At 40.8% G+C, this 24733-nt stretch overlaps 1 protein-coding gene across 2 annotated transcripts in view; it reads right to left on the bottom strand.

Annotated features, from left to right (window-relative positions):
- The window catches only part of LOC122092396, a 114025-nt gene extending 89628 nt beyond the window's left edge, over positions 1 to 24397 (bottom strand). For both annotated transcript variants that reach the window (XM_042662710.1, XM_042662715.1), the window contains exons 1-5: positions 24160 to 24397; positions 23862 to 23991; positions 23037 to 23192; positions 22662 to 22778; positions 22490 to 22574 (exon numbers count right to left, since the gene is read on the bottom strand). In XM_042662710.1, coding sequence (XP_042518644.1) covers positions 22490 to 22574; positions 22662 to 22778; positions 23037 to 23192; positions 23862 to 23965 — 462 coding nt within the window. In that variant the 5' untranslated portion in view covers positions 23966 to 23991; positions 24160 to 24397. The remainder of the gene's footprint in view (positions 1 to 22489; positions 22575 to 22661; positions 22779 to 23036; positions 23193 to 23861; positions 23992 to 24159) is intronic.
- Between the last annotated feature and the right edge of the window lie 336 nt (positions 24398 to 24733).

The following is a 24733-nucleotide window of genomic DNA, read 5'->3' as shown; positions in this document are numbered from 1 at the left end:
GTGGTTTCGGAAGAAAAAAAGTTGGGAAAACTTGGGTTTTTGTGATTTTCTGCCAAATCACTACAGTTCAAACATGAAACATGCTGTCGGGCAATAATGTAACGCATCAAAAGCGATGATGTGCTACATTGTTAGAAGATTTGTGTAAGATTCAAAGTTGAAGGCATATCACATTTCCCAAAATTTTATTTTTGCAAAAAATAAAAAAATGGTAAATACCTGGTGGTTGGCCTTCACTTTTTGTTTTTATATTTACACATTGGAGTCCGATTTATGACTTCATAGGGCCAGTTTTATTTGTCTTAAAAAAAAAAAAAAAATTTCATAAATTATTTAATTTTTTGTTAAAACTTTTTGAAGGAAAAAAATTTGGGTATGGCTGGAGCTCTTTTTTATATATGTTAGACACCATTGTCCGACCTACGTCCTCACAGAGTCTGTTTTTTTATGTCCAAAAATTAATTATTTTGAAAACTTGCAAAAATTTCAGAGAAAAAGGGGGTCGGGGGCAATGTATCTGTTTTGGTTTGAAAATTCTTTAAAATTTATGTAAGTATTGTTGTTGTATTTACAGCTGAAAATGAAAATGACAATTAATGTCTCATTCCACAGTTATTTTATAAATTAGGGTATAACTATTTTTTAAAATTATAAAAAATATTCACCTACGGAAAAAAAAAAACACACACATATAAGAGTTGGGGAAAATTAGGAAATAACTATATTACTGTTTTAGGAGTCTTAAATGATGCAGATTAGCTAATAATGTATGCTTTTTGTTATGCAACTGGGTAAAATAAATGCACAATGGCTGATAGTGGAAGTATAGGCATAGCATGGAAACATGAAGTACTAATAGGGAATGAAACGAAAAGGTCATAACGTAAATTATTGTGGCAATATGATTAAAATTCAGAGGACACTATGCTAAAGTGGCATATGGCAAAGCCATGGAGAATGAACAATTTTAGTGTTACTATCATAGTTTACCCATGACCCTCTCTTGATCCTCCCATGTCCCTCTCCCCTCCGCCAGTCCCTACCACCAGATCCCTCTTCCAACGTCTCCCAACTCTCCTACCCCTCCTCTCCCGGAGCCTATCGCCTCTCCACTCTCCAACTGCTTCAACCTCCCCTCCCAAAACCTGGAAATCCGTAGTCAGCCCCAATTCCCACCCCTCTCAAGATGGCCTTCCCCTGACCTTCGTCCCTCCCTCTCTCATCAATGAGTCGATGGTGACCTTCTAACCTTCGAGTTTGCTTATTAAGATATCGTCAAATGGAAGAATTGCCTTACTGAGCACTTCCTAGGGAGCATACCTCCTTTCCAAATAGCAAAGTCCTCTCTCACCTGGCAATGGAGAACCAATGGTATGTGATGCGGATCCAAGGTCCAAGAACAGGAATCGGATCACTTAATGGCCTACCCAAATAAAGGGAACTAAATAACCAAGATGCAGTGGCAGTCTTGTAAATAAACAGAAATTATAATGGGCTACTTGGGAGATGGGACGTAAAGGGAATTAGAATTATTTGCTGGGGTTAAACTAGGAAGCAAAAATAGAGGTAAGGGATAAGGGAGATTTCAAGGCAAACATAAGGGTAAAATAGAAAATCAAAGTAAAGGGGAATAAACACTAACTCCCAATTGGGGCTTCTTCTTTCTTGGCCAAAACAGGGCAGACGATAGTGAGAAGCTTCAATTCGATGGAGCTCAGCCGATCGGTCTCGGTTTGGCCTGAAATATCAGGCGTAGGGTGACAACAACAGGTCCTCCAAGATTCCAGCACCAGAAGCCCTGGACAGTCCAGATCTGATGGGTTTCGAGCCTACAACTGGATATGGCGATGGCAAAGTCAGACCTGAATCTGATTTGGATTTCTTCACAGCAAAACCCAGTTTTGGAAGGGGATGTTCTAGGATTTGTGTCGCCCAGGGAAGGGCTACCTTCAATCAAAGGCTTGACTCAAACAGATCTCTCATGAAAGAGATCGATCCACTTCCGTTGGGACTGCAACTACCGCCCAATAACAGAGAAAGGGAATACAACCAAAAAAGAGAAAAGAGAAAAGAAGAAGAAGAAGAAGAAGAAGAAGAAAAGAACTACATAGGAAGATGAAGAATGTAAGGAAGAAGAAGAAGAAAAGCAGGGGGGTCACACAATCACAGTCATCAGCCATTAAACCAGTCGTTCAAAAAATTTCATTCCAAAAACTTCAAATCTCAAAAACTGAGTTCTTTTCTATTACATGACTAATATAAAGGAAAAATCAAATAATTAATGGAAATTAATCTAAAATTAGAAACTAACTAATACAAAAGAAATTGTTTCTAAATCCAAAGAGAATCAAATCAAAAGATTTTTTTTTCTTTAAGTCCATCGTGCAACTGCATCAGTATGCTATCCACATTTCTCGACAATGGCATCCTCATATTCAACTTTTCTAATGAAGCCGAGAAGCATATTAAGCTAGAAGCTAGCCCATGGCTTGTGGGCAAGAAACCAATCTTTCTAAGACAATGGGATCATCACACCTCTCAACAAAGTAGATATCAAGACCATCCTTGTTTGGGTCTCTCTAAAAAACCTCCCCCTGCACTATTGGTGCTCCCAGGGGTTGAGCATTGTCAGCTCTGTTATCAGAAAGCCCTTGTATTCTGATCAAAGATCTCATGTGATGGACCGTCTGGCCTTTGCAAGGATTTGCATAGAGATCTCAGCTGATGCTTCTCCTCCTTCCTCTGTCTATATTAGAAGGCTATCGTGAGAAGAGAATAAAGGAATCGTCTTGCAGATTGTGCAGACTCCTCCCTTGGTGTTGTCCTAATCTGACTAGGAGAGTCCTAGTTCAGCTACCCATAGTTGTCATGACGTCGCCTAGGCAGCGATTGGCGTCCCGACGGAAATTCAACGGCATGGCAATACAACGATTTATGGGAATCACGATTGGCGGCCGCCATGATCAGGCGTCGCCATGGCAGCGCCATCGCACACCTATTATACTAATCGAACCCTTTTTATATCGTTTTTTTTTTTTTTACTTGCTAACAATGTTGAATATTATCTTTGTATTTTTATTGTTAGGTGAAATTGAAAAGAGAAGAAAACCCAATCGACTATCGATTTCTCAAGACTCTCGAGTCTCAACTATCAATTTCTCAAATTGAAGAACAGTGAACCCTCGAAAACCTTTGAAAGTTGAAGCCTTCCGCCTACGACTGCGAGTGACCTTCTCCTTCTCCAGCAGTGAACCTAAACCCTCGAAGCTTCCACCTGCGACTGCGAGTGACGTCCTCCTTCTCCTTCTCCTTCTCCGAGACCAAGGTAAGGGGCCTAAGGGCCTGCGACGTCTTTCTCCTTCTCCTTCTTCGTCTACTTCATCTTATTCTTCTCTGCTTCTCTTTCTTCTTCTTCTTCTTCTTCTTCTTCTTCTTCTTCTTCTTCTTCAGTCCTTCTCTCCTCCTTCTTCGTCTTCTGCTTCTTATTCTTCTTCTTCTTCTTCTCTGCTAGTCTACTACTCTGCTTATCTTTCTCCTTCTCTGTTCCTGACTTCCTTCTTCTCTTCTTCTCTTCTTCTCTCCTTCTCTCCTCCTACATCTTCTGCTTCTGATTCTTCTTCTTCTTCTCTACTTCTCTTTCTCCTTCTTCTTCTCTACTTCTCTTTCTCCTTCTTCTTCTACAGTTCTTCTCCTTCTCTGTTCCTTCTTCTCTTCTTCTCTCCTTCTCAGTTCTCTCCTCCTTCGTCTTTTGCTGCTGAATTCTTCTTCTTCTTCTTCTTTGGTTCTCTTTCTCCTTCTTCTTCTTCAGTTCTTCTCCTTTTCTATTCCTTCTTCTCATCTTCTCTCCTTCTCAGTTCTCTCCTCCTTCTTCGTCTTCTGCTTCTGAATTTTGATTCTTCTTCTTCCTTGCTTCTCTTTCTCCTTCTTCTTCTTCAGTTCTTCTCTTTCTCTGTTCCTTCTTCTATGGTTAATGTTTCATTACAGCATAAATAAAAATATAGAATTAGTTATGAATCGAAGTATTGGATTGCTTGTTTTACTGCCTTATTTTAATCCTTTATTGGAGCACTTGTTAAGTTGCTTCTGACTACTGATTTGAATTTTTTGGATTTTGATGTTGTTCTAATGGTTTTTGGTTAACATATATGTTAATGTTACTGTTTAACAAGTGTTTATATCTTTACAACTTGTATAGTTGTATACTTAATGTTAATGTTACTGTTTAACATACTCTGTTACTCTGTTTTATAAATTATAATTTGAATACTTGATGTTATCATGTTAATGTTATTGGTTAACACTTAACATACTTTGTTACTCTGTTTTGTAACTTGTAGGATAATAGGACTATAATGGATGATACTGTTGGTGGTAGTAGTGGCGGTGATAATATAAGCACGGCTGCATATGATCCGTCCAAAGACCCAACCAGGAAGGCCAAATCAAATGACCCTGCGTGGAAGTATAGGTATTGGCCTGACCTTTCAGACAAGAACCTTGTTACATGCACTCTTTGTGGAAAAAACCTCAAGTGTGGAATTAAAAGGTTAAAGTAACATTTGGAGGGTGGCTATGGAGATGTTGCTAAGTGTACCAAGACAACTGTAGCGATTGCTACAGAGATGAATGCAGCTCTTATGCGCAATAAGAAGAAAAGGATGCAAGACATTTTGGATGATGATGATGATGATATTGATGTTGATGCTAGTGTTGGTGCTGATGTGGATGCTGATATAGAAGTTGAAGGTCAAAGACAGTCTAGTAGGACTCCTTCTACAACCTCTAGACTTATTCCTAGCTCTAGGACAGCTGCTAAGAGAAAGAAAGTAATCATTCAGCCACAAGTAAGGGGCCCCATGGATGCTCATGTTAGACGGACTCCTAAGCAAACGGTTGCTGAGAGGCATCTTAAAGGTAGTACTCAGACTACTATAGAGAACCGGTTTAGATCAGCAGAAGAAGAAAAGAGAGTTGATAATCACATTGTTGACTGGATTTATCAGTGTGGTATTCCATTCAATGCTCTTAAGTCAAGGAGGTTTGAGGTGATGGTGGAATCTATTGCACAGTACGGGTGAGGATATAAGCCCCCAAGTTATCATGAAGTGAGAGTGCCATTGTTAAAGGCAGCAAAAGATAGAACTTCAGAGATGAAGAATAAATATGAAGAGTATTGGAAGCAGTATGGGTGCATTCTTATGACTGATGGGTGGACGGATAAAAGAGGAAGGCATTTAATTAATTTCCTCGTTAACTGCCCAGAGGGGACTTATTTTATGGAATCTATTGATGCATCTAGTATATCTCAAACTGCAGAGAAGTTTGAATTGATTGATTACAAAGTTCAAGAAATTGGTGAGGACTATGTTGTGCAAGTTGTGTCGGATAATGCATCAGCTTATAAATTAGCCGGTACAATGCTAATGTAGAAGAGGACAAAGCAATATTGGACCCCTTGTGCAGCGCATTGCATTGACCTGATGTTAGAGGAAATAGGATTCTTGAAATCTAATAAGAATGTGATAAGGCAGAAAAAGTAACCAACTTCATCTACAAGCACACACGCATTCTTAATGCAATGAGGGCTAAAACAAATGGGAGGGATCTTGTGAGGATAGCAGCTACTAGATTTGCAACTGCATTTCTGACACTTCAAAGCTTGTTAAAACATAAAGATGACTTACGGCCTTTGTTTATTTCTGAAGAATGGACTAGTTCTAATTTGGCAAAGACCAAGGCTGGGAAGAAAGTGGTTGATACGGTGTTTGCTGTAGCATTTTGGAATGGTGTGGAAAATTGTCTTAGAGCTTCAAAGCCACTTCTTACTGTCTTGAGGATTGTGGATGGTGTGATGAGAGGCCTTCTATGCCTGAGGTTCAATTTGCCATGGATGAGGCAAAAAAGAAAATAAAAGAAAATTTTTGGGGATAGAGAATAACAATACAAGAAAGTGTCAGATATTGTTAACAGGCGTTGGGAGATTCAGATGGGGCGTCCTTTGTATGGAGCAGCACTATTTCTTAATCCTGGCAAATTTTTTTCTTATAAGGAAGATGATGATGGTGACTACCAAATTATATCTTCTCTACAGCTTGCATTTAATGAAGTCATTGAAAGAACGACACATGAACCAGCTTTACAAGACAAGATAAATACTCAAGCCACTTTGTATAGATATTCTCAAGGTGGTTTTGCCTCGGATATGGCAATTAGATCACGGGCAACCATGAGTCCTAGTAAGTACATTGTATAGTTGTTTTGTTTGTACCTAATAGCTAGTAGCTACTTTTGTGATATATTAAATATTAATATAGCTTTTTTATATATATTTATTTTTTATAATTACTTGGTGGGTTCATTTGGATGTCATACTTTTGAGCTTTCAAAGGTTGCAAGACGTATTCTAGGGCTTTGTTGTTCCTCTCTGGTTGCGAGCGCAACTAGAGCACATTTGAGTTTGTAAGTAGTTGGGTATTACATCTATTTCATATTTTAGACTTTTTATTTTTGGAACAATAACTTTGTTTGTTGTTCTCTATTGTTTATGAATTCAGATTCATACCAAGAAGAGGAATAGGCTGGAACATCAACATTTGAATAATCTAGTCTATGTTCAATACAATCGCCACCTAGAAGAAAGGTTTCAACAAAGGTGTCTCGATAACAAAAATTATGATCCACTTGTGCTTGAAGAACTAGATTGGAGTAGTGACTGGATGATTGGCGAGCAAGTGGATGATGTAGTCCATCCCAATGTTGATCTCACATGGGACGTTGCTGGTAGAGCAATGGGGGCAACAATGGAGGGGCCCAATCGACCCAGGAGAACTCAATCATCAACCTCTAGAGGAAATATGTGCTACTCATGCTGTGGTAGAGGGAGGGTTGTTGGGGAGTCATCAGAATCAGATGGGGAAGAAGATTTGGAAGAAAAGGATGATGTGAATGATGACTTGGATGTCATAAATAACTTTGGTGAAAATGCAAATGCTTCTAGTGGACAAGGGAATCTGCCATCTGCTGATTTGTTGGATGATTAAGTTATTTGTGTGACTGTTTGAGTGTGGATTTTATGTATTGTTTAAACTATAAACTTTAAGCTTGAACTTTGAACTTGGATGATTAGTTAAGTTTTCTTTTTTTATTTTATGTTTAGTTCATTTGCTATCAAGCTTCATTGCTTCAGTAAGTCATTAATAGCTTAATAGGTCAACCACTTATCTTATCATTTGATCTATTCTTAGGTTTCCAAATATATATCTCTAATTCATATATGATATATTGATATATATATATATATATATACCTTTTACTTTGTTCAGGTTGTTCACTCACTTCCAATCATTGCTTTCGAGCTTCAGTCACAGGTTAGCCTTTTACTTTTTAGTTTTGTGTGATATACATGTTGATTTTTTATGACTTGATGAGTGATGACTTGATGTAAAACTGTATAAGTCAATAATTCATGTTGATTTTTTATGACATGATATGGCTATGTTGATTTTTTTATGATTTGATGTTACTTAATATTGGTTTTATATGTTATAGGGCATATATTCTAGGCTTGTAGCATGCTAAATAACTTTATAAAATAGGGAAAATAAAAAAATAGCATACTAAATAATTTTAAAAAATAGGAAAAATAAAAAATGACACATGGGCGATTTGACCGCCATGGCAATGCCAAAACTGGCAATTCATCGCCAAATCGATTAGCCACCCCTCCACCGCCTTGGATCGATTTGACGGCGTGACAACTATGCAACTACCAATGATGTCATGTTAGGAGTTAGCCTTCTTAGTCTAACTAGGAGCGTCCTATTTCAGCTAGGACTGATTAGTTAGTCAGTTTCATATTATGTTTTGGTATTTCTAGTTCTACTTGGACTGATGTCTTACTTGTAATAGAACTTGTAATAAGCTCATTGAAGTGCTATATAATGACTAAAGGAAGGCAACCCCAGCCTAAGCAATTGGGACTCCCTTGCAGAAATCCCAGGACTATCTGAGCCTTGATCCTCAAGGAGAAATCGATCATAGCTCTCTCTTCCCCCATCAATAACAACCCCTTCTCTCCATCTCTAGTTGTTACTTTTCAGCTCCTTTTGAGCCCTACAGCTCCAACCGCAGGTAACCCTGGATTGGCCTAAAATACGATTTTGCAATTTGGGATAATTCTTCCTGAATTGTTGATTTCTTTGTGGATTTTCTGATTCTCCGTTGTACCTTGCTTCAGTGGCTGTCGCTGAGCCAAAGAGTGGTGTTTTGAGGCTGTCACTGAGCCAAAGAATGTTGTTTCTGAGGTGATACCTCATTCTCTCATAGAATTACAAAGAAGAAGCTTGCAGGAGCTACCAATTTCCAACAATGGAAGAAAATTGTGCACTTAGATTTGACTGGTTGTGATCAGTAGGATCACCTTCAAAGGTGAAGTCTGCTACTGATACTATGTGGGATATTATTAATGCATGTATATTGGGTCAACTATTGAACTCGATGAATAACTCTATTGTTGATAGTGTTACTCACATCGATACTATGAAAGAGCTATGGGATTATCTAAACATTCTATACTCTTGACAGAACAGCCTTTCCTGTATTTGTAAGTTATCTCATGACTTTTATAGGGTTGATCGGAAGGGTCAACCTCTGACTCAAAATTTTTCTGATTTCAAGAGGATGTAGGAGGAGTTGAACTCTCTATTTCCAATTAGTTGTGATGTTACGAAGATGCAAAACCAATGGGAACAACATGCATTTATTGCTTTTTTGGGTGAATTTGGATCGAAGTATGATGTTGTCCGGTCTCAGCTCCTTGGAGGAGATAAAGTGGCCTCTTTGGTAAATACCATTTCTTGAGTCTTATGAGTAGCTCGAGAGAACTCTCATAACCCTGCACCTACACCAGGAGCTCTTTTTGTCTCAGAATTATAATCGAGGTGGGGTTCTAATACCGGCAGTGGAAGTAATAAAGGGCAACCTTCTGATTCTTCCAACTCTTCAGATGGTTCAGGGGCAGCACGAACATGCCACCATTGTGGTAAACCAGGACATATCCAACGTTTTTGTTGGAAACTTCATGGCAAACCTACCAGAAACAATTTGCCAACTCAGCAGCAGTTACAAAGTCTTCCCAACCCTCTCAGCCTGGACAATCTGAAGGAAGAATGGTCAAGATGACAAATGAAGAATTTTCATGGTACATTCAATTTCAGACTCTCCTTAACCTTCTACTGCTACTGCATGTTTTAGTTCATCTTCTCGACCCTAGATAATTGATTCAAGTGCATCAAAACATACATCTAGTGTGTCAGGTATATTTTCCTCCTTTCAAGAGCCTTCTGCTACTGACACATTGGCTAATAGATCTATTGTTAAAGTCAAAGGCACTGAAAATATTCGTCTTACCACTTTTTTGTCGTTAAATTTTGTTATTCTATTATTGAATCCTCCTTTAACCTTCTATCTGTGAGTAAGTTTACCTAAGCTTACGACTATTCTATAACCTTCTCTTCTGAATCGTGTGTTTTTCAAGACCTAACGATGAAGAAGACGATTGATAGAGGTCATAGAGTTGGGGGCTTTATCTGTTTGAAGACAAATCTACTTTCATTGCATGTTCAAGTATTCTCAGCCCGCATCAAATCCATTGTCAACTAGGACATCCATCTTTGCAGAGCTTACAGAAGGTTGATCCTCATTTCCGTTCTATTTCCAATTTAGAATGTTAGTTTGGGAAGCTTCACCGTGTAAGCTATCCACCTAGAGTCAATAAACGGTCTGCGCACCCTTTCTCTTTGGTTCATTCGGATGTATGAGGTCCTTGTCCCAGTACTTCCAAACTAGGATTCCGATATATTGTTACTTTTGTTGATGATCATTCCAGAGTTACCAAGATTTATTTAATGAAATATCGTTATGAGTTACTATCTATTTTTTGTGCCTTTGTTGCTGAAATTCAGAATCAGCTTAATATAACTATCAAGGCCTTACAAAGTGATAATGCCAAGGAATACTTTTCTAGCCCATTCTCTCAGTATATGGCTCTGGTTGTGGTATGATACATCAATCTTCCTACTCAGACACCCCCCAACAAAATGGTGTTGCTGAGCGAAAAATTGTCATCTAATGGAGGTTGCTCAATCTCTTTATTTGAGATAAAAGTGTCCAAACTATTCTGGATAGATGCATTATTAATTGCTTGTTATCTTATTAATTGGATGACTTCATCATTATTACAGGGTGCTATTCCTCATTCTCCAATATTTCCTTCTGATCCCTTGTTTGTTTGCTCTTCCTCGTATTTTCAGTTGTGTTTGTTTTATTCATAATCATCGTCCAGGTTTGTTAAAGTTGGATCAACGTGGTCTCAAGTGTATCTTTTTGAATTAGTCACATACTCAAAACGGTTAATGTTGTTATTGCCCTACTCTTCAGAAATATTTTCTTACTGCGGATGTCTCTTTCCTTGAGTCTGTTGTTTATCCAGATGCATCCGTTGATCTGTCAACTCTGGATGATGATCTTCCTCGCTATGTTGTCCAACATTATTCTCCACAAGTTACCGCAGAAGCAGTGGTACCATCTCCACTAGTGGTGTCGCCACCTTCCACAGTTGTGTCCACACCATCAGTTGGCCCGATTGTCTACACTCGTTGTCCTTGTGAAGATGTAACACCTTTGTCTCTACGATTCCTACCTCGCCATCTTTTCCTACGGTCCCTGATCTAGGTATTTCTCTTTCTGATATTGATATTCCCATTGCACATCGTCAGGTTGTTCAGAGTTGTACCCGACATCCCCTTTGGAATATTGTTTCTTATTTTGGCCTATCATCTTCTTTCCATACTTGTTTTTCCACCTTGTCTTGTCATCCTGTTTCTAAGTCTGTTGCAGAAGCATTGTCTAGTCCTGGCTTGAGAACAGCTATAGGAGAGGAGTTATTGGCTTTGGATGAGAATTCTACTTGGGGTCTTGTACCATTACCTCAGGTAAGTTTGCTATTGGTCGCCGATGGGTTTATGCTGTTAAGATCAATCCCAATGGTTCTCTAGCTCGGTTGAAGGGCTCGGTTAGTAGCCAAGGGCTATGCACAGGTGTATGGCATTAATTATCTGGATACTTTTTCTCCTATGGCCAAGTTAGCTTATGTTTGTATTTTGATATCTTTGGTTCCATCTTCTCATTTGTCGTTACATCAGTTCGATTGAAGAATGCTTTCCTTTATGGAGATTTACATGAAGAGGTTTATATCGAGCAACCGTCAAGATCTGTATCTCAGGGGGAGTCTGGTATGCAAACTAAAGAAGTCTTTGTATGGTTTGGAGCACTGCTCCTCGGGCAAGGTTCACTAATGTGGTTTGTAAGTTTGGTCTATTCAGGTGTGATAGTGATCATTTGGTGTTCCATCGGAAGTCTGTCGCAGGAATGATATTTCTTTTTGTTTATGTAGATGATATTATCACCACTGGAAATGATATTGAAGGAATCCAAAGTCTGCAAGCACATCTACAGCAGAAGTTTCAAACCAAGGATCTAGGACGGTTGAAGTACTTTTTGGGTATTGAGGTTACTCTGTCAAGAAAAGGTATTTCCCTCTCTCAAAGGAAATATGTTATGGATTTGCTGACAGAGACTAGAATGTTAGGGTCCAAGCCTTTGGATACTCCTATGGATCCGAGTGTAAAGCTTAAAGTTGAAAGTGGTGACTTGTTAGATGATCCTAAGAAGTATCGAAGATTGGTGGGAAAACTTAATTATTTGACAGTGACTAGGCCTCATATTGCCTTTCCTGTCAATGTTGTGAGTCAGTTTCTTTCGTCACCACAAGCATCCCATTGGGATGTTGTTATTCGTATTCTACGATATCTCAAGAAGGCTCTAGGTCGTGGTTCGCTTTACTTTGATCATGGGCATGGTCGTATTGAGATATTTTGTCATGTTGATTGGGCTAGATCTCCTAATGATAAGTGGTGCACTACTGGATATTGTACATTTGTTGGTGGCAACCTTGTGTCTTAGAAGAGCAAGAAGCAAGCTGTTGCGGCTAGGTATAACACAGAATCTGAGTAAAGGAGTTGTCACAGCTCATGTCACCTGTGAGTTGATGTGGGTGAAGGAGTTGTTGACAAAACTCAGGTTTGATTGCACTTCATCTATGCAGTTGTGGTGTGATAACCAAGCTACGATCCACATTGCGTCTAATCCAGTGTTCGATGAGAGGAAAAAACATATTGAGGTTGACTGTCACTAAGGAGTTGTTTCTACAAGTCATGTTCTCACAGGAGAACAACTTGCAAATGTTTTCACCAAGTCTTTGGGGAGTGGTAGAGTGGACTTCATTTGTAAATATGGGCATGATTAACATCTACGCTTCAGCTTAAGGGGGAGTGTTAGAAGGCTTCGGTGAGAAGAGGAGTCCTAAAGATTATGCAGGCTCCTCCCTGGTGTTGTCCTAGTCTAACTACGAGAGTCCGAGTTCAGCTAGGACTGATGTTATGTTAGAGATGGCTTTCCTAATCTATCTAGGAGGGTCTTAGTTCAGCTAGGACAGATTTGTTAGTCAATTTCCTGTTATGTTTTGGTATTTCTAGTTCTACTAGGACTGCTATCTTACTTGTAATAGGACTTGCAATAAGCTGATTTAAGTGCTATATAATGAATAGAGGGCAGCCCCAGCTAAAGCAATTGGGTCTCCCTTGGAGAAATCCCAAGACTCTCTCTCTCTATCTCTATCTATTTCTCTTTACTCCATTTATGATGATGATGGGTTCTCTTTCTCTCAGCTAGTTCACTATGAATGGCTCCCCCCCAGTGTACCATATGCAAAGCTTTCGGTCAAAAAGACCTCTCTTTGCACCCCAAAAGTTGATCAGAAAGATGTTCATCCCTCTCCCTTAGAAAGGCTTCTGTCACAAAAGACTCTTGGAGGGAGAAAGAGTCGCTAGAATCATAGTCTGATGGCCGATCCTAGTCCGAATGAAGACCCCTCGTCCTCGAATGTCATGCAATCTTCCATTGGTCCAATGGATCTCCCTCTTCAAACTGTTGGGCACAACAAATTTTCCGTTCTCTTGTCTCAATCATCCTCTAACTCTAAAGAGGGCGAGTTGTCACCTTAATCTCCTGCCTCTGCCACTGCAGCCGAAGTCCTTGCCAAAGTTGTTGATGAAGATCTGTTGCCTCGATCTGAAGTCCTTCCGAAGTTGTCGATAAAGATTTGTTGCCTCGATCTCCCTGCCAAGACCTCACCCTTGATTTGGGATCTCTTTTAAACATAACCACCACAGTCTCTCTTGCTATTACAAACCATTATATTCCTTTACCTCCTCTTTTTTCCCTTCCCATCCTAGCTGGGGGGCCCCCTTTAATTCGTCCATGGTCCTCTGAACTAATCTTCTCCCAACTAGGTCAACTCTTTAAATCCTACGAACTCATCCTCCATATCCACTAACCCAACACACCTTCCAAACTCGAACTATTACTCTTGCCCGCCCACTGCCTCAACCCATAGCCATCCTTTGACCCTTACCCATTCAATCTTTCGAGTTCTTCTAACTCGTTGAGGGCTTCTCCCTCACCCACTCGTTGCCCTGTCCCCGATCCTCCTTCCCTGGCCTTCCACCAGGCCATGTTTGTGTCGCATCCTCTTTGCCAACCGTCGCCTCCAAAGGTGCCCCCTTTGTTCCGCCAATTAAAGCATTCACCTCGACCATATCCCCGCATCCTGCATATGCCTCTTCCGATGGCTTTGGCCCTTCCCCTGATGTCATTATCACCCCTAGCCTTCCACCAAGCTGTCAATCCTCTCCATCCTACCCTACTAGTCGCCTCCATGCCAACCGCTCCTCCATTTTTCCCTAGCATTCCGCCAGGAAATGTTTGCGTTGTCTCTACTGCTTGTCAGTCACCTCCCTGCAAGTTGCCTTCCCCTCTTGCCCAAGCCTCCTGCCTAGAAACATTTTTATTGTCCTTCTGCCATGTCGTCTCCTCTTTTGATGGCTTTTCCTCTGTTATTGTCGCTTCGACTTACTCAGGCAACTCGCTTAGCCCAAACACCTTGGAAGGTGCTCCCCAAACCCTCTGGTCTACACAGGCCCATCCTGTGCATTCTTTAACTGTCTCAGGCCTCCCACCTGAACCTGATACTTCGAAAGGTACTCTGTCATCTCTCCGGTCAATGCAAGCCCATCCTGCACACCATGTTGCTGCTCCCATCCCTAGCTATTGTATTAACGTGTGTTGCTTATACTTTATAATGCAATGAAGTTCACACTTGATTGTCGGCTCTGTGCTTTACTTATTCTGTGTAGGCGGAATCTAAGGGAATCTGATTTGGACCAGAAAAGAATTTTATCATTCTTGTCCATTGTACTTGCCCTTTAAGAATTGTGCTTTTTAGCTGCCTAATCTTCTCAAGATGCTTTTTTTTTGGGGGGGGGGGGGTGTCTTCCACTTATAAAGGTTCACCCATGTCTTGTTCCTAGTTGCTACTTTAAAGTGAAGTCAATGTATCATGAGTCAAGTATTACGGTTCTTGGTACTATTTATATATTTGTCTTGATAATTGATAATAATAAATAATTTAATATTTTAAATTTTTTTGAGATTTGATTTAGTGCTTTTTTATGTAGGTTGTGTTCGAAGATGACCTTCTTTACCAAGTAGGAGAAAGACCATACAAAGGATTTTTTCTTGGGGACAAACCCACAAAGGGAGAAACAACCAAGCTAGCAGCTAAAGCAAGCAAGCTGCTAATCTATGGAAACAACAAGGGGGGGGGGGGCTACGACAATATAGTGAGAGGGAAGCCCCAGGATACAACAATAAGCAAGTTCCTTGGGTTGTTCCTAACATTGTTGTGACGAACTAAGACAAGTTTGGAAATGATAACTGAGTAGATGGTCTTCCAAATCTTATCATAAGATCTGGAATTGGATGTCCATCTACACAAGTTACAATCCATCCAAATATGATTGACGGTGGCACAAAAAGCAAGCTTTCCGATAGTATCACAAACTGAAGCTCCTAAAAATGTCATGTCAACCCAGATCCATTCTCTACTCAAGGGAAGAATTATCCTTCTAGAAGGCCAGCAATGACTGAGAACCCTCTTCCAAATTGTAGAGAAGAAAAGGTAGGAGAAAAAAAGATGGTTAGCATCTTCGGTGGCATTCCAGCATAAAGAACAGGATGAACCTAAATATGCCGGTAGGGAAAGAAAGTCTACGTGGGGAGGCAGTTGGAGATGGCACGCCAAGCCGTGAAGCTACTGTGAGGGAATATGGCCTTTAAACTAGATAATGTTCCTCCATGAAACAAGAGGACCTTTGGAATGAATAAATTCCCAAATAGAGACAGAACTAAACAATCTCGAGGGAGAGGGCAGCCAATGAATTTTATCTTCCCTTCCCCGATGCCTAAGGGGGATGGGGGGAAAGGAGGACCAAAGATCAGCAAAGGAGAGGGAGATTAGGGGGGTCTAAATACCATTTTCCATGATGGAGGCAACAGCAGCATTCCTGTTCGAACCAAAGGAATAGATAACTCTAGGGCTAATAATGGTTGATAAGGTACCTGAAGGGTGCTACGGATCAAGCCAAAGATAAGTAGATGTGTTGTTGCCTATAGTGGAAGAGATGGCTCTGATAGTAATGAATCTAGAACTGAGGATGTTGTCCCAAACCCAGGAGGCATCTAGGGTGATGGGGGCGGACTAGAGCTGTAGATGACTTTAGTGAAGGGCAATTGATTCTACTAGACAGCAACAACCAGAACAACTGCCAAATGTTGGTTTATTTGATCATATTGATTAAAAGATTTGTTTTTGGATTTTATGGATTGTTTAAACTTTAAACTTTGAGATTAAAGATAAGGATCCGAGTTCTAAATCTGGAATCAAATCGCTTATGGGCCCGTTGAATTATTAGATAACTCAAATCAAAGAGCAAATGGCATAACTGGTAAATAGACTCAAGTTTTCAAAAAGAAGGCAATTCTGTAAATATACAGAAATTTATAAATAGTGGCAGACTTGTAATTAATGGGTGTCAAGTGAATGGAATGCACATGTGAAAGGGGCAATCGTGGAAGTGAGTGAAAGAAAGGGGCAAATAAGAATAAAAGAAGGGAAGGGGGCAAGTAGTGGGAAGAAGAACTTCCTCGAGAAGGCTCGAGCTGACCTGGGATTTCAAATGAAGAGTCGCATTGCAAGGTTCTCTCCACTAGCATAACTCACGACTGGAACCAGCAACCCAGAAATCACCATTGATGCTCTGAATCAGATTATGACGATAGAAGTTGTTGCAGCCAGTTGCAGAGGTTGATTCTCACAGCTGTGAGAATTTCAAGCCCTATCTCAAGGGCGTCCAAGGGTAGGGAACCCTCGGCCAATACCTCAGCCCAAGCAGGCCAAACACAAAGGAGATCGATGAGCTTGAGTAAGGCTACAACTGCCACCAGAAGCAGAATAGTTCCAGATAAAGGGAAAATACAACAGGTAAAAAAGAAGAATTAGAAAGAAGAAGAAGAACAGAGGAAAGAGGGATGTGCAAGCATCACAGCATACATGGTTTCACGAGGCAAACATTCATTCAACTATTTAATTCCACCTGAAATCTCCATCGAGTTACATCAATATAAAGGGAAGTAAACTGTAACAATGGAAGCTAATTAAATTGGAAACAAACCTAAATTAGAAACTGAAATCTAAATAAAAATTGAAACTCTAAACTCACTTGACCGACACCCTACTCTAATAATAAGGAAACAAATAAATAGTTAAAGTACTAAATAGTCTTCCCACGCCCAACTGCATCAATTAGTTAAGTTTGGAATTTTCTGTTGATTTTATGTTTTATATCTTTTCACATCAAGCTACAGTATAATGCAGTTGGAAGCTGATAATAAGGGATGCAATATTTAGTTTATTGATTTTCTTTATTTTGGAAAGTTGGATTACTTGGGTAGATACATAGGAGATTCTTGCTTGGGTTATCTAGTTTCCATTTCAGTTAATTATTTCTATCTTAGAGTAGTTTCCATATTTGATATGATTCCATTTTATGTCAGGGATTTTTCTTCTTTAAACTGCCAGTAATGCCATAGGAGAATCAGATTTTGGATTTGGAAAAATTGAATTGATGGTCTTCAACTTGAAACCATGGTTGCTAAGAGGCGTGCGTCATAGTTGTCACGGCGTCAAATCGATCCAAGGCAGTGGAGGGGTGGCTAATTGATTTGGCGATGAATCGCCCATTATGGCGTTGCCATGGTGGTCAAATCGCCCATGTGTCATTTTTTATTTTCCCTATTTTCTAAAGTTATTTAGTATGCTACTTTTTTTATTTCCCCTCTTCTCTAAAGTTATTTGGAATGCTATAAGCCTACAATATATACCCTATAACATATAAAACCAACATTAAGCAACATCAAATCATCAAAAATCAATATAGCCCTATCAAAATCATACAAAAAATCGACTGCCTAGTGAATCAGGTGTGACCTGACGTCCATGGCAGTGCCATGGCGACGCCTATCAGCCAATGGCGACCGCCATTTGTGAGTCATGTAAATCGTAGAATTACCATGAACTTCTTTTTCCGCCAAGACACCAAATCGCCGCCTTGGCGACGCCATGACAACTATGGCGTGCATAGCTCTCTCTCTCTCTATTCTTCTTTTATTTCTCCATTTCCCTACCTGTTATTCTGTTTTTCCTAACCCTGCAATTCCGAAACCTAAGGCTGAGTAAGAGAGTTCATCAATCTCCCTCATCACCCTCTGTTCTCTCTCGAACAGGTGGGGAAATCTTTGAACTGCCCAGGCGAGCCTACTGCAGCTTCTTTGCTGAAACCCATGCTGACTCGAAAGGATCAAATCAAACTCAGATCTGGTTATTATCCATCGTGGAACCGAGCTGCTGCAATCAAGCATCAAACTCCCAGATGTTGTTTGAGAGCCAACCTGTGGGGATAGCATCACCTGAAGTCATCGATCTCCACGGAGGTTCTCTAATCGAGCGCTGCCCTAGAGGTCGAGTTCATGAATAAAATATATTACCAAAACAGAAGAATAATATACAAGGGAGAAGGGGGTGGCTCACAATAAGCCAGACAAAGGGGAACAAGCCCAACTAGGGGGGAGCACATCAGCCAAGAGGGAGCAATCCATCAACTAGGGGGGAGGGGGGACAACATAGAGGAGAGAAAAATGAGACAACAATGAGCTCCTTCCTTGGGGAGAGGAGCAAGTTTGGAGCTATCATCAAAATAGATGACATTCCAAATATTGTCAAATGAATGGGAGTTGGACTTCCATCTACGAAGAATTCGCTCCATCCAAAGGTGGTTGATGGGTGGCACAAAGGGCGAGCTTCTCGGCAGTGTCACAAATGATGGTACCAGCAAAAGTCATATCGACCCAAATGCATTCTCTACTAAAGAAGAGGACTCTCTATTAGCAAGCTAGCAACGACTAAGGACTCTCTTCCAGATGATCGAGGAGAAGGAAAAGGAGAAGAAGAGGTAATCAACATCTTCGGTGCCATTCCAACATAGACAATAAAAAGGAGGAACCTGGACGGAAAGCTCAAAATAGTGCCAAGTTGGGAAACAGTGGCGAGGGATGTAACCCTTAAACCAAACAATTTTGTGCCAAGTCACAAGAGGGCCTTTAGATTTGACGAAGTCCCAAGCCGAGGAAGAACTAAACATATCAGTGGAGGAGGAGAGCCACGAGATTGTCTTCTCTTCCTCGGTGGCCCAAGGGAAGGGGAGGGAAGGAAGACCAAATGTCAGCTAAGGGGGGAGAGGAAGAGGAAGAGGAAGGGGACCAAGCACCATTGGAAATGATGAAAGAGACAAGGAAGTTTCTACTCCAACCAAAGGAGTAGATGATCTTGGGGCTATAACAAAAAGGACACCTGAGGGGTGCCAAGGATCAAGCCATAAAGAGGTGGTGTTGCCATTACCAATGGAGGAGGAGGAGATAGCACTGAGAGGGCTTTGAGATGAGGAAATTATGCCAAACCCAAGAGGCAGCAAGACCAGGGGAAGCGGTCCCAGAGGAAGTCATTCTTAAGGGGGGAGGAGTAGACTCAGGAGACCCAAATACTATTGTGCTTGGACACAATCTTCCAGATAAGCCTGAGGATGCCCACAAAGTTAACCTCTTTGATTCATCTTGAGCCAATCTCCTTCATAATTGGGGAGATAAACGGAGGCCCAACAGATGGGATGTAGGAATTTGGAAGAATCAGCCACTTTCCAAAGGATGAAACAGAGAAGCAACTCAATGGCTTTGATGATGGATTGAGGGAGGACGAAACACCCAATCACTAAAGGTACATGGTTGGAGCACAAATCTAGCGAGCTCAAGATGCCAGCGTAGGAGATTGCCTTTCCAAAGTTGAAGCCTTTTTCTCATAACGTCAAGCATGGAGGTGCAATAATCGGACAATCAGCTTAGAAGAGATGAGAGGAAGCCCCAAGTAATTGACTGGGTAGTTAGCCTAGAAGAGACAGTGGTAACAACAACAACAACAAGTCATAGTAGACAAGGGGATCTCTGGCAGAGCTACAGTAATAGTAAGGTAGTTAACTAGTGTAGTTGAGAAGATCTGAGGCAACGATTGGCATCAAGAAGGTCACAAGCGGAGCAGTGATGGCAGATTAGCGACAGTAGTTATGGCGATAGGAGTAGCGGCGGTAGCAATAGCCACGGTCGCAGTAGTAACAATAGCAGTAGCAATAGCAGTTGTAGCAAGGATGGTGGTAGATGCGGTCGCTAGCAGAGCAACGTAAGCAAGGGAGGCGACGACAAAAGTGGTTGTAGGTGGAGCAGCATAACCAATGATGGTGGTAGTGGTAGTGGCAGTAGCAGGGATGGTGGTAGATGAGATGGTTGTTGTCGAAGCGACAAAAGCAGAGGACGCGACAGAAGTGGTTGTTGGTGGAGAGCTATAACCAAGCAGATCGAAGTCTTCTATGAGAGACGGAACCAAAGTAGCATCAGAGGAGACATAGCTTCCCCAAGAGGGTAGGAGAGGCCCGCAATGCAAAAAGATGGGTTGGATCTCAAAAGAGACCATTGGGCAAGAAAGGAGCTCTCAACGGATCAGGAGGATCCACATGGGTGAATGGGTTGGTGGAAGGGTTAAAGGGGGTATGTGGGTTAGGGTTAGTGAGTAGGTTAGAGGAAATAATCGAGGCAGGGTGGGAGTTTCGTTGGAAGGGGTTGGGTCAAGTCGAGCTGGTTTAGGTTTGGGTGATTTAGTCTAGGATAAGTCAAGGGGGGAAGAGTAGAAATTGAAAGAGAATGATCGGCAAGAGGCATGTTCAGACATGTAACCTGGGAAGAGTTCAATAAGGTAGAGAGGATAGATGTTTTAGCAGCCAAGGCGGTGGCATATGGGAGGGCACTCCATCCACAAATTTGATCAACAAAGAGGATGGCTCAAGGTAAGGGCAAATCTTCAAAATCATCAGAGGATCTAGGGGGCAGACCATCATCGTCAGAGATGGACAAGGACCGAAGGATGGAGAACATGTTGCATCCTTCGGTCATTGTCGATTGTTGAAGGGTCGTAAGGTCAAACAAGGGAGCCCCAACAGGATTGGTAGCCATGGTTGGAACCAAGGATCTACATGAGGCTTCGACTGCGGCAGTGGCAACGGCACAACTTCTTTCTACCATGGATCAGAGGAGCAACAACTACATGGAGATTACCAATCTCCGTAGAGGGACTCTCTTCAGGTGTTATTTCATTCATAGAAGGGGCTTCAAAAGAAGTCAACTGATTTAGGGAGCCAGCTCTAGTGTGGTGACCAAAAATTTTACAAATAGTGCATTGAGGGAGCCTTTCATAGCGCATAGGTTAAATAAAGGAGAAGCCTTCATCTTCTATGATAGTGACAGGTTGTGAGGATCTCATCAGCAGATAGTTCAACACAGATTCTTGCAAAAGCTAACCAATCCATCAGCTTTGTTCTATGATAAAAGAACAGAGGCTTTCCAATGACAAAGCCACCACACTAAGGCCCTTTTCACACACTATTAATGGGAGGTTCAAGAGAGCTACCTAGACGGGTACCAAATGGAAGTCCACTTTACCGAGGCTGGAGTACTGGTCCCACTGGCCAAGAAGATAGGCTTTTTACCTACTCTCCCAGGAGGCCAGGACCACCTTCTAAAGTAGTGAGCTTGTCAAATTGTTGAGAGAAAATTGAATAAGAAAATAATATCATCCAACAAGTAGGTAGACATCGGACCGAGAAGCAGCCATTGCTTGCAAATGGAAGATTTTACGATGTTGAAAGGGATCTACTTCCCAGGAAACGCCCAATAACACAGTGTTTCCATTGAGAGATTTCTAGTTCAAGAAGGCCGAAGGGACAAAGACCAACTTTTTTATCATCAATAATAGTGGGAGGAATGAAGACCAGGGGGTGACCTTCTCTGGAGGGGAGAGTAGTGGGGTGGACAATGGCGTTCTAGGGCCTGGAAGCGGAGGGGAGGGAGCAAGGGGTGGGGTGGCTAGGAGGGGGAGAGGAGCATGACGAGGGGATGGATTGAGCAAGAAAAATGGCAGGGTGGTAGGAGAGGGGGAAGGGGATGGCTAGGAGTACTAGGTTGGGTGGTTTCGACAGTAAGGGTTGCCGGAGGGAGAGAGAGCATGGTGAGGTTCAGGTCAAGAGGGAGGAAGGACTTTTTTTTTAATTAAAGACTTGTCTTATTTATAGAAAGCCCCTCATCTAGGTTTATTTCCTTGATTTCCCTTTCCTTATGTTAGTTATAAGGAATGCCCACTACTTCCAAGTTTAAGTCCAATTTGGCCCTATTATTTATTCTCTTCACTTTTAAGGGCTTAACCTGTTCCTGAATTTAGAGCCTTGCTTGATGCTAATATTTTTATTATTTGCACAATGACGTATAAAGGTGAAAAGACAAAATACATGCAATATCATCAGCAAAATAGCGTGCAAAACCAAACTACCATTTTGGGGTGGTTTTCTTTTACAATTTCAAAATTCTAAGTATTTCCCTAATTTCCTCCCATTTCCCAAAGTTTTACCAAACTTCAACCAGATTTTGAACAATTTTGAGCGAAATTAGGTTTCAATAGAGGTCAAATTGACTTATCCAATCGAAATCAACATTGAAAAGTGCAGTGGTCTGAATAGTAACCTACACCCATTCCTATGACACAATGTTCGATTCTTGAGCAAAACCGGGGGAATAGAAGCAACTTTCTTATGGCCTATTCAACTTTGGCAAAGATTGTGTATATGCTATCCCCATAGTGTGTGGTCTAAATCATAGTTCACTCTTAGTCTTAAACTATGAAGTCACTTAGCTTCAAGCCAGTACGCTTCACTCTTAAGCATTATTTATTTATATCATCTTGTTGCAAAAATTGTCTAAAAACAAAATGATATTCAAAAATGTAAGTCAAAGCATAAAAGTATAATCCCATCACATGCAGGCTTACCACCCAGGGTGTCCGCCGATGACCAGTCAAAACCTTTAAACAGCTTCCAGTTTGGCAATCAATAATTTTTACAGTGTGGTCACCACTGCACAGAAAGCACATTTGTACAGTTAATAGAAGACTTTTTCTGCCTGAGCATTGACAGAAAAACATGCATGTAACACCCTCTTACTGTGTAGAAGCGAGAGTTCTTCCATCTGGACTAAAGGCTGATGCAATAGTCGACCTTGGAGGAGGGACCAGTGGACAGTACTTGGCTGATAAATGCCGCAATGACTCTGCTTCAACCCTGAAAATGATGATAAATATTCCAGGTAAGAAAAATTAGTTGTAAGTAATACCAATAATTCAAACTCAGCCTGACTTAACCACAAAGCAATGTGTTTCTATTCACAAGTTACCACATAGAAACCCTAGACTACTTTTGTAGCTAAAAATTGGAAAAGTGAAGCCAATAGACCACAAGTTACATAGATTTTATACATAAGAAAAGACAGAAAAAGAGAAATATGTGGACACCATAAAACTGAGGGCATATAGCCCTTACCATGAAACAAGACCAAGTTTTGCATCTGTAGATTCACACTTTGGCCCGGAAGAATCAATGTTGCATTTAGAAGCTTCTCGCCACAGCCTTCTTGATGAGTTTTTGGCCCGTGGAGAAATCTCCCTCCATGCTAACAACCGACAAACATTATTACCACTGCAAAAGAGGTGCAAATCAACAATATTAATAATTAATATACCAAGGATACAGATAAGTCATCCATCTGCATTAGAGCATTAGAGCATTAGAGCATTAGAGCATAAGAGCATTAGAGCATTTGATCAAACAGACTTGACTATGTCTAGACAACAAAGTCAATGTCACCACACATCAACAATCATCATGTGTGAAATGAATTGGACAATGTAAGGCTCATTCGCTAGTCAATCAAGCAATCTTACCATACTGACCCAACCCATTCAAGAACCAGAGGGCCAAGTTCAAAGTTTAGTCATCACACCGTTGCTTGAGGCTTTTATATATAACCAACTACTTCAACACCACAACAATGGAGGATAATTAAATTAGGTTTCAGTGAATTGCACAGTCAAGGGAATCCAGAAGATCAGCTTCACTTCAATGTCAGACAAAAATCATTTCCGGAAAACTAATGTCCAAGCAATATAAAGGTAAGGTTAATATTACTCAAAGTGCATTCATTGGTTAAAAATAAAGGCCTCAAGCAAAGATACCATAAATACCAAGAGAGGATGTGTAACATAATTCTATTACGATTGCATTGCGAGAACGAAAAAAAAAAAGTTATAAATAACTACCAGAAAGGAAATGAACCTCACAAGAGAGTAATTGAAAGGACTCTCTCACCTATAAGAAGAGGTAGAGCACCCGGGAACTTGAGGAAGTACAGTATGTGAAGAGGGTGAAGTAGATGTTGAAGGAGAATTCCCATCGTCTAACCAGGACCGCATCGTTTCGTTTTCTGAACCTCATGCTCCTACAACAAACAAATGATAAGCCCCAACTGAAACAAAATTTAAGTTCCACAAGAACCCTGCGATTTCGAAACCTAAAGCGGAGTAAGAGAGTTCAATGATCTCCCTCATCACCTCCTGTTCTCTCTCCAACAGATTGTGAAATCTTTGAACTGCCCAGGCGAGCCTACCTATAGCTTCTTTGCTGAAACCCATGCTGGAATCGAAAGGATCGAATCAAACTCAGATCTGGTTATTATCTATTGGCGTAAACGACCTGCAGCGATCGAGCGTCGAATTCCCAGCTGTTGTCCGAGAGCTAACCTGTTGGGATAGCGTCACTTTAAGTCATCGATCTCCACCGAGGTCCTCTAGTCGAGCGCTGCCCTAGAGATCGAGTTCTCCCGTTCGAAGCATTCCCTGGTTCACAGCCTCGAAGGTTGAAGAATATAAGCATCGACCTTCTTTTCTATAAAAGACAATATTTATCTTATTTACATAAAGCCCCTCCGTTTTCCAGGTTTATTTCCTTTATTTCCCCTTCTTTATTTTAGATTTTTAGTTATAAGGACGCCCTCTACTTCCAAGTTTAATTCCAATTTAGCCCCATTATTTATTCTCTTCACTTTCACTTTTCATGGTTTAAATTGTTCCTGAATTTACAGAATTGCCACTCAACTATTAAATTGAGTTTTTTTTTTTTTTTTATCAAAAGAGAAAAAACTTGGATTAAGGATTACAAAATACATTGCCTCAAGATTGGTT

Source organism: Macadamia integrifolia, chromosome 2 (assembly GCF_013358625.1).
Source record: "Macadamia integrifolia cultivar HAES 741 chromosome 2, SCU_Mint_v3, whole genome shotgun sequence".
NCBI lineage: Eukaryota > Viridiplantae > Streptophyta > Magnoliopsida > Proteales > Proteaceae > Macadamia > Macadamia integrifolia.
This window is presented reverse-complemented; position numbering and strand designations above follow the sequence as displayed.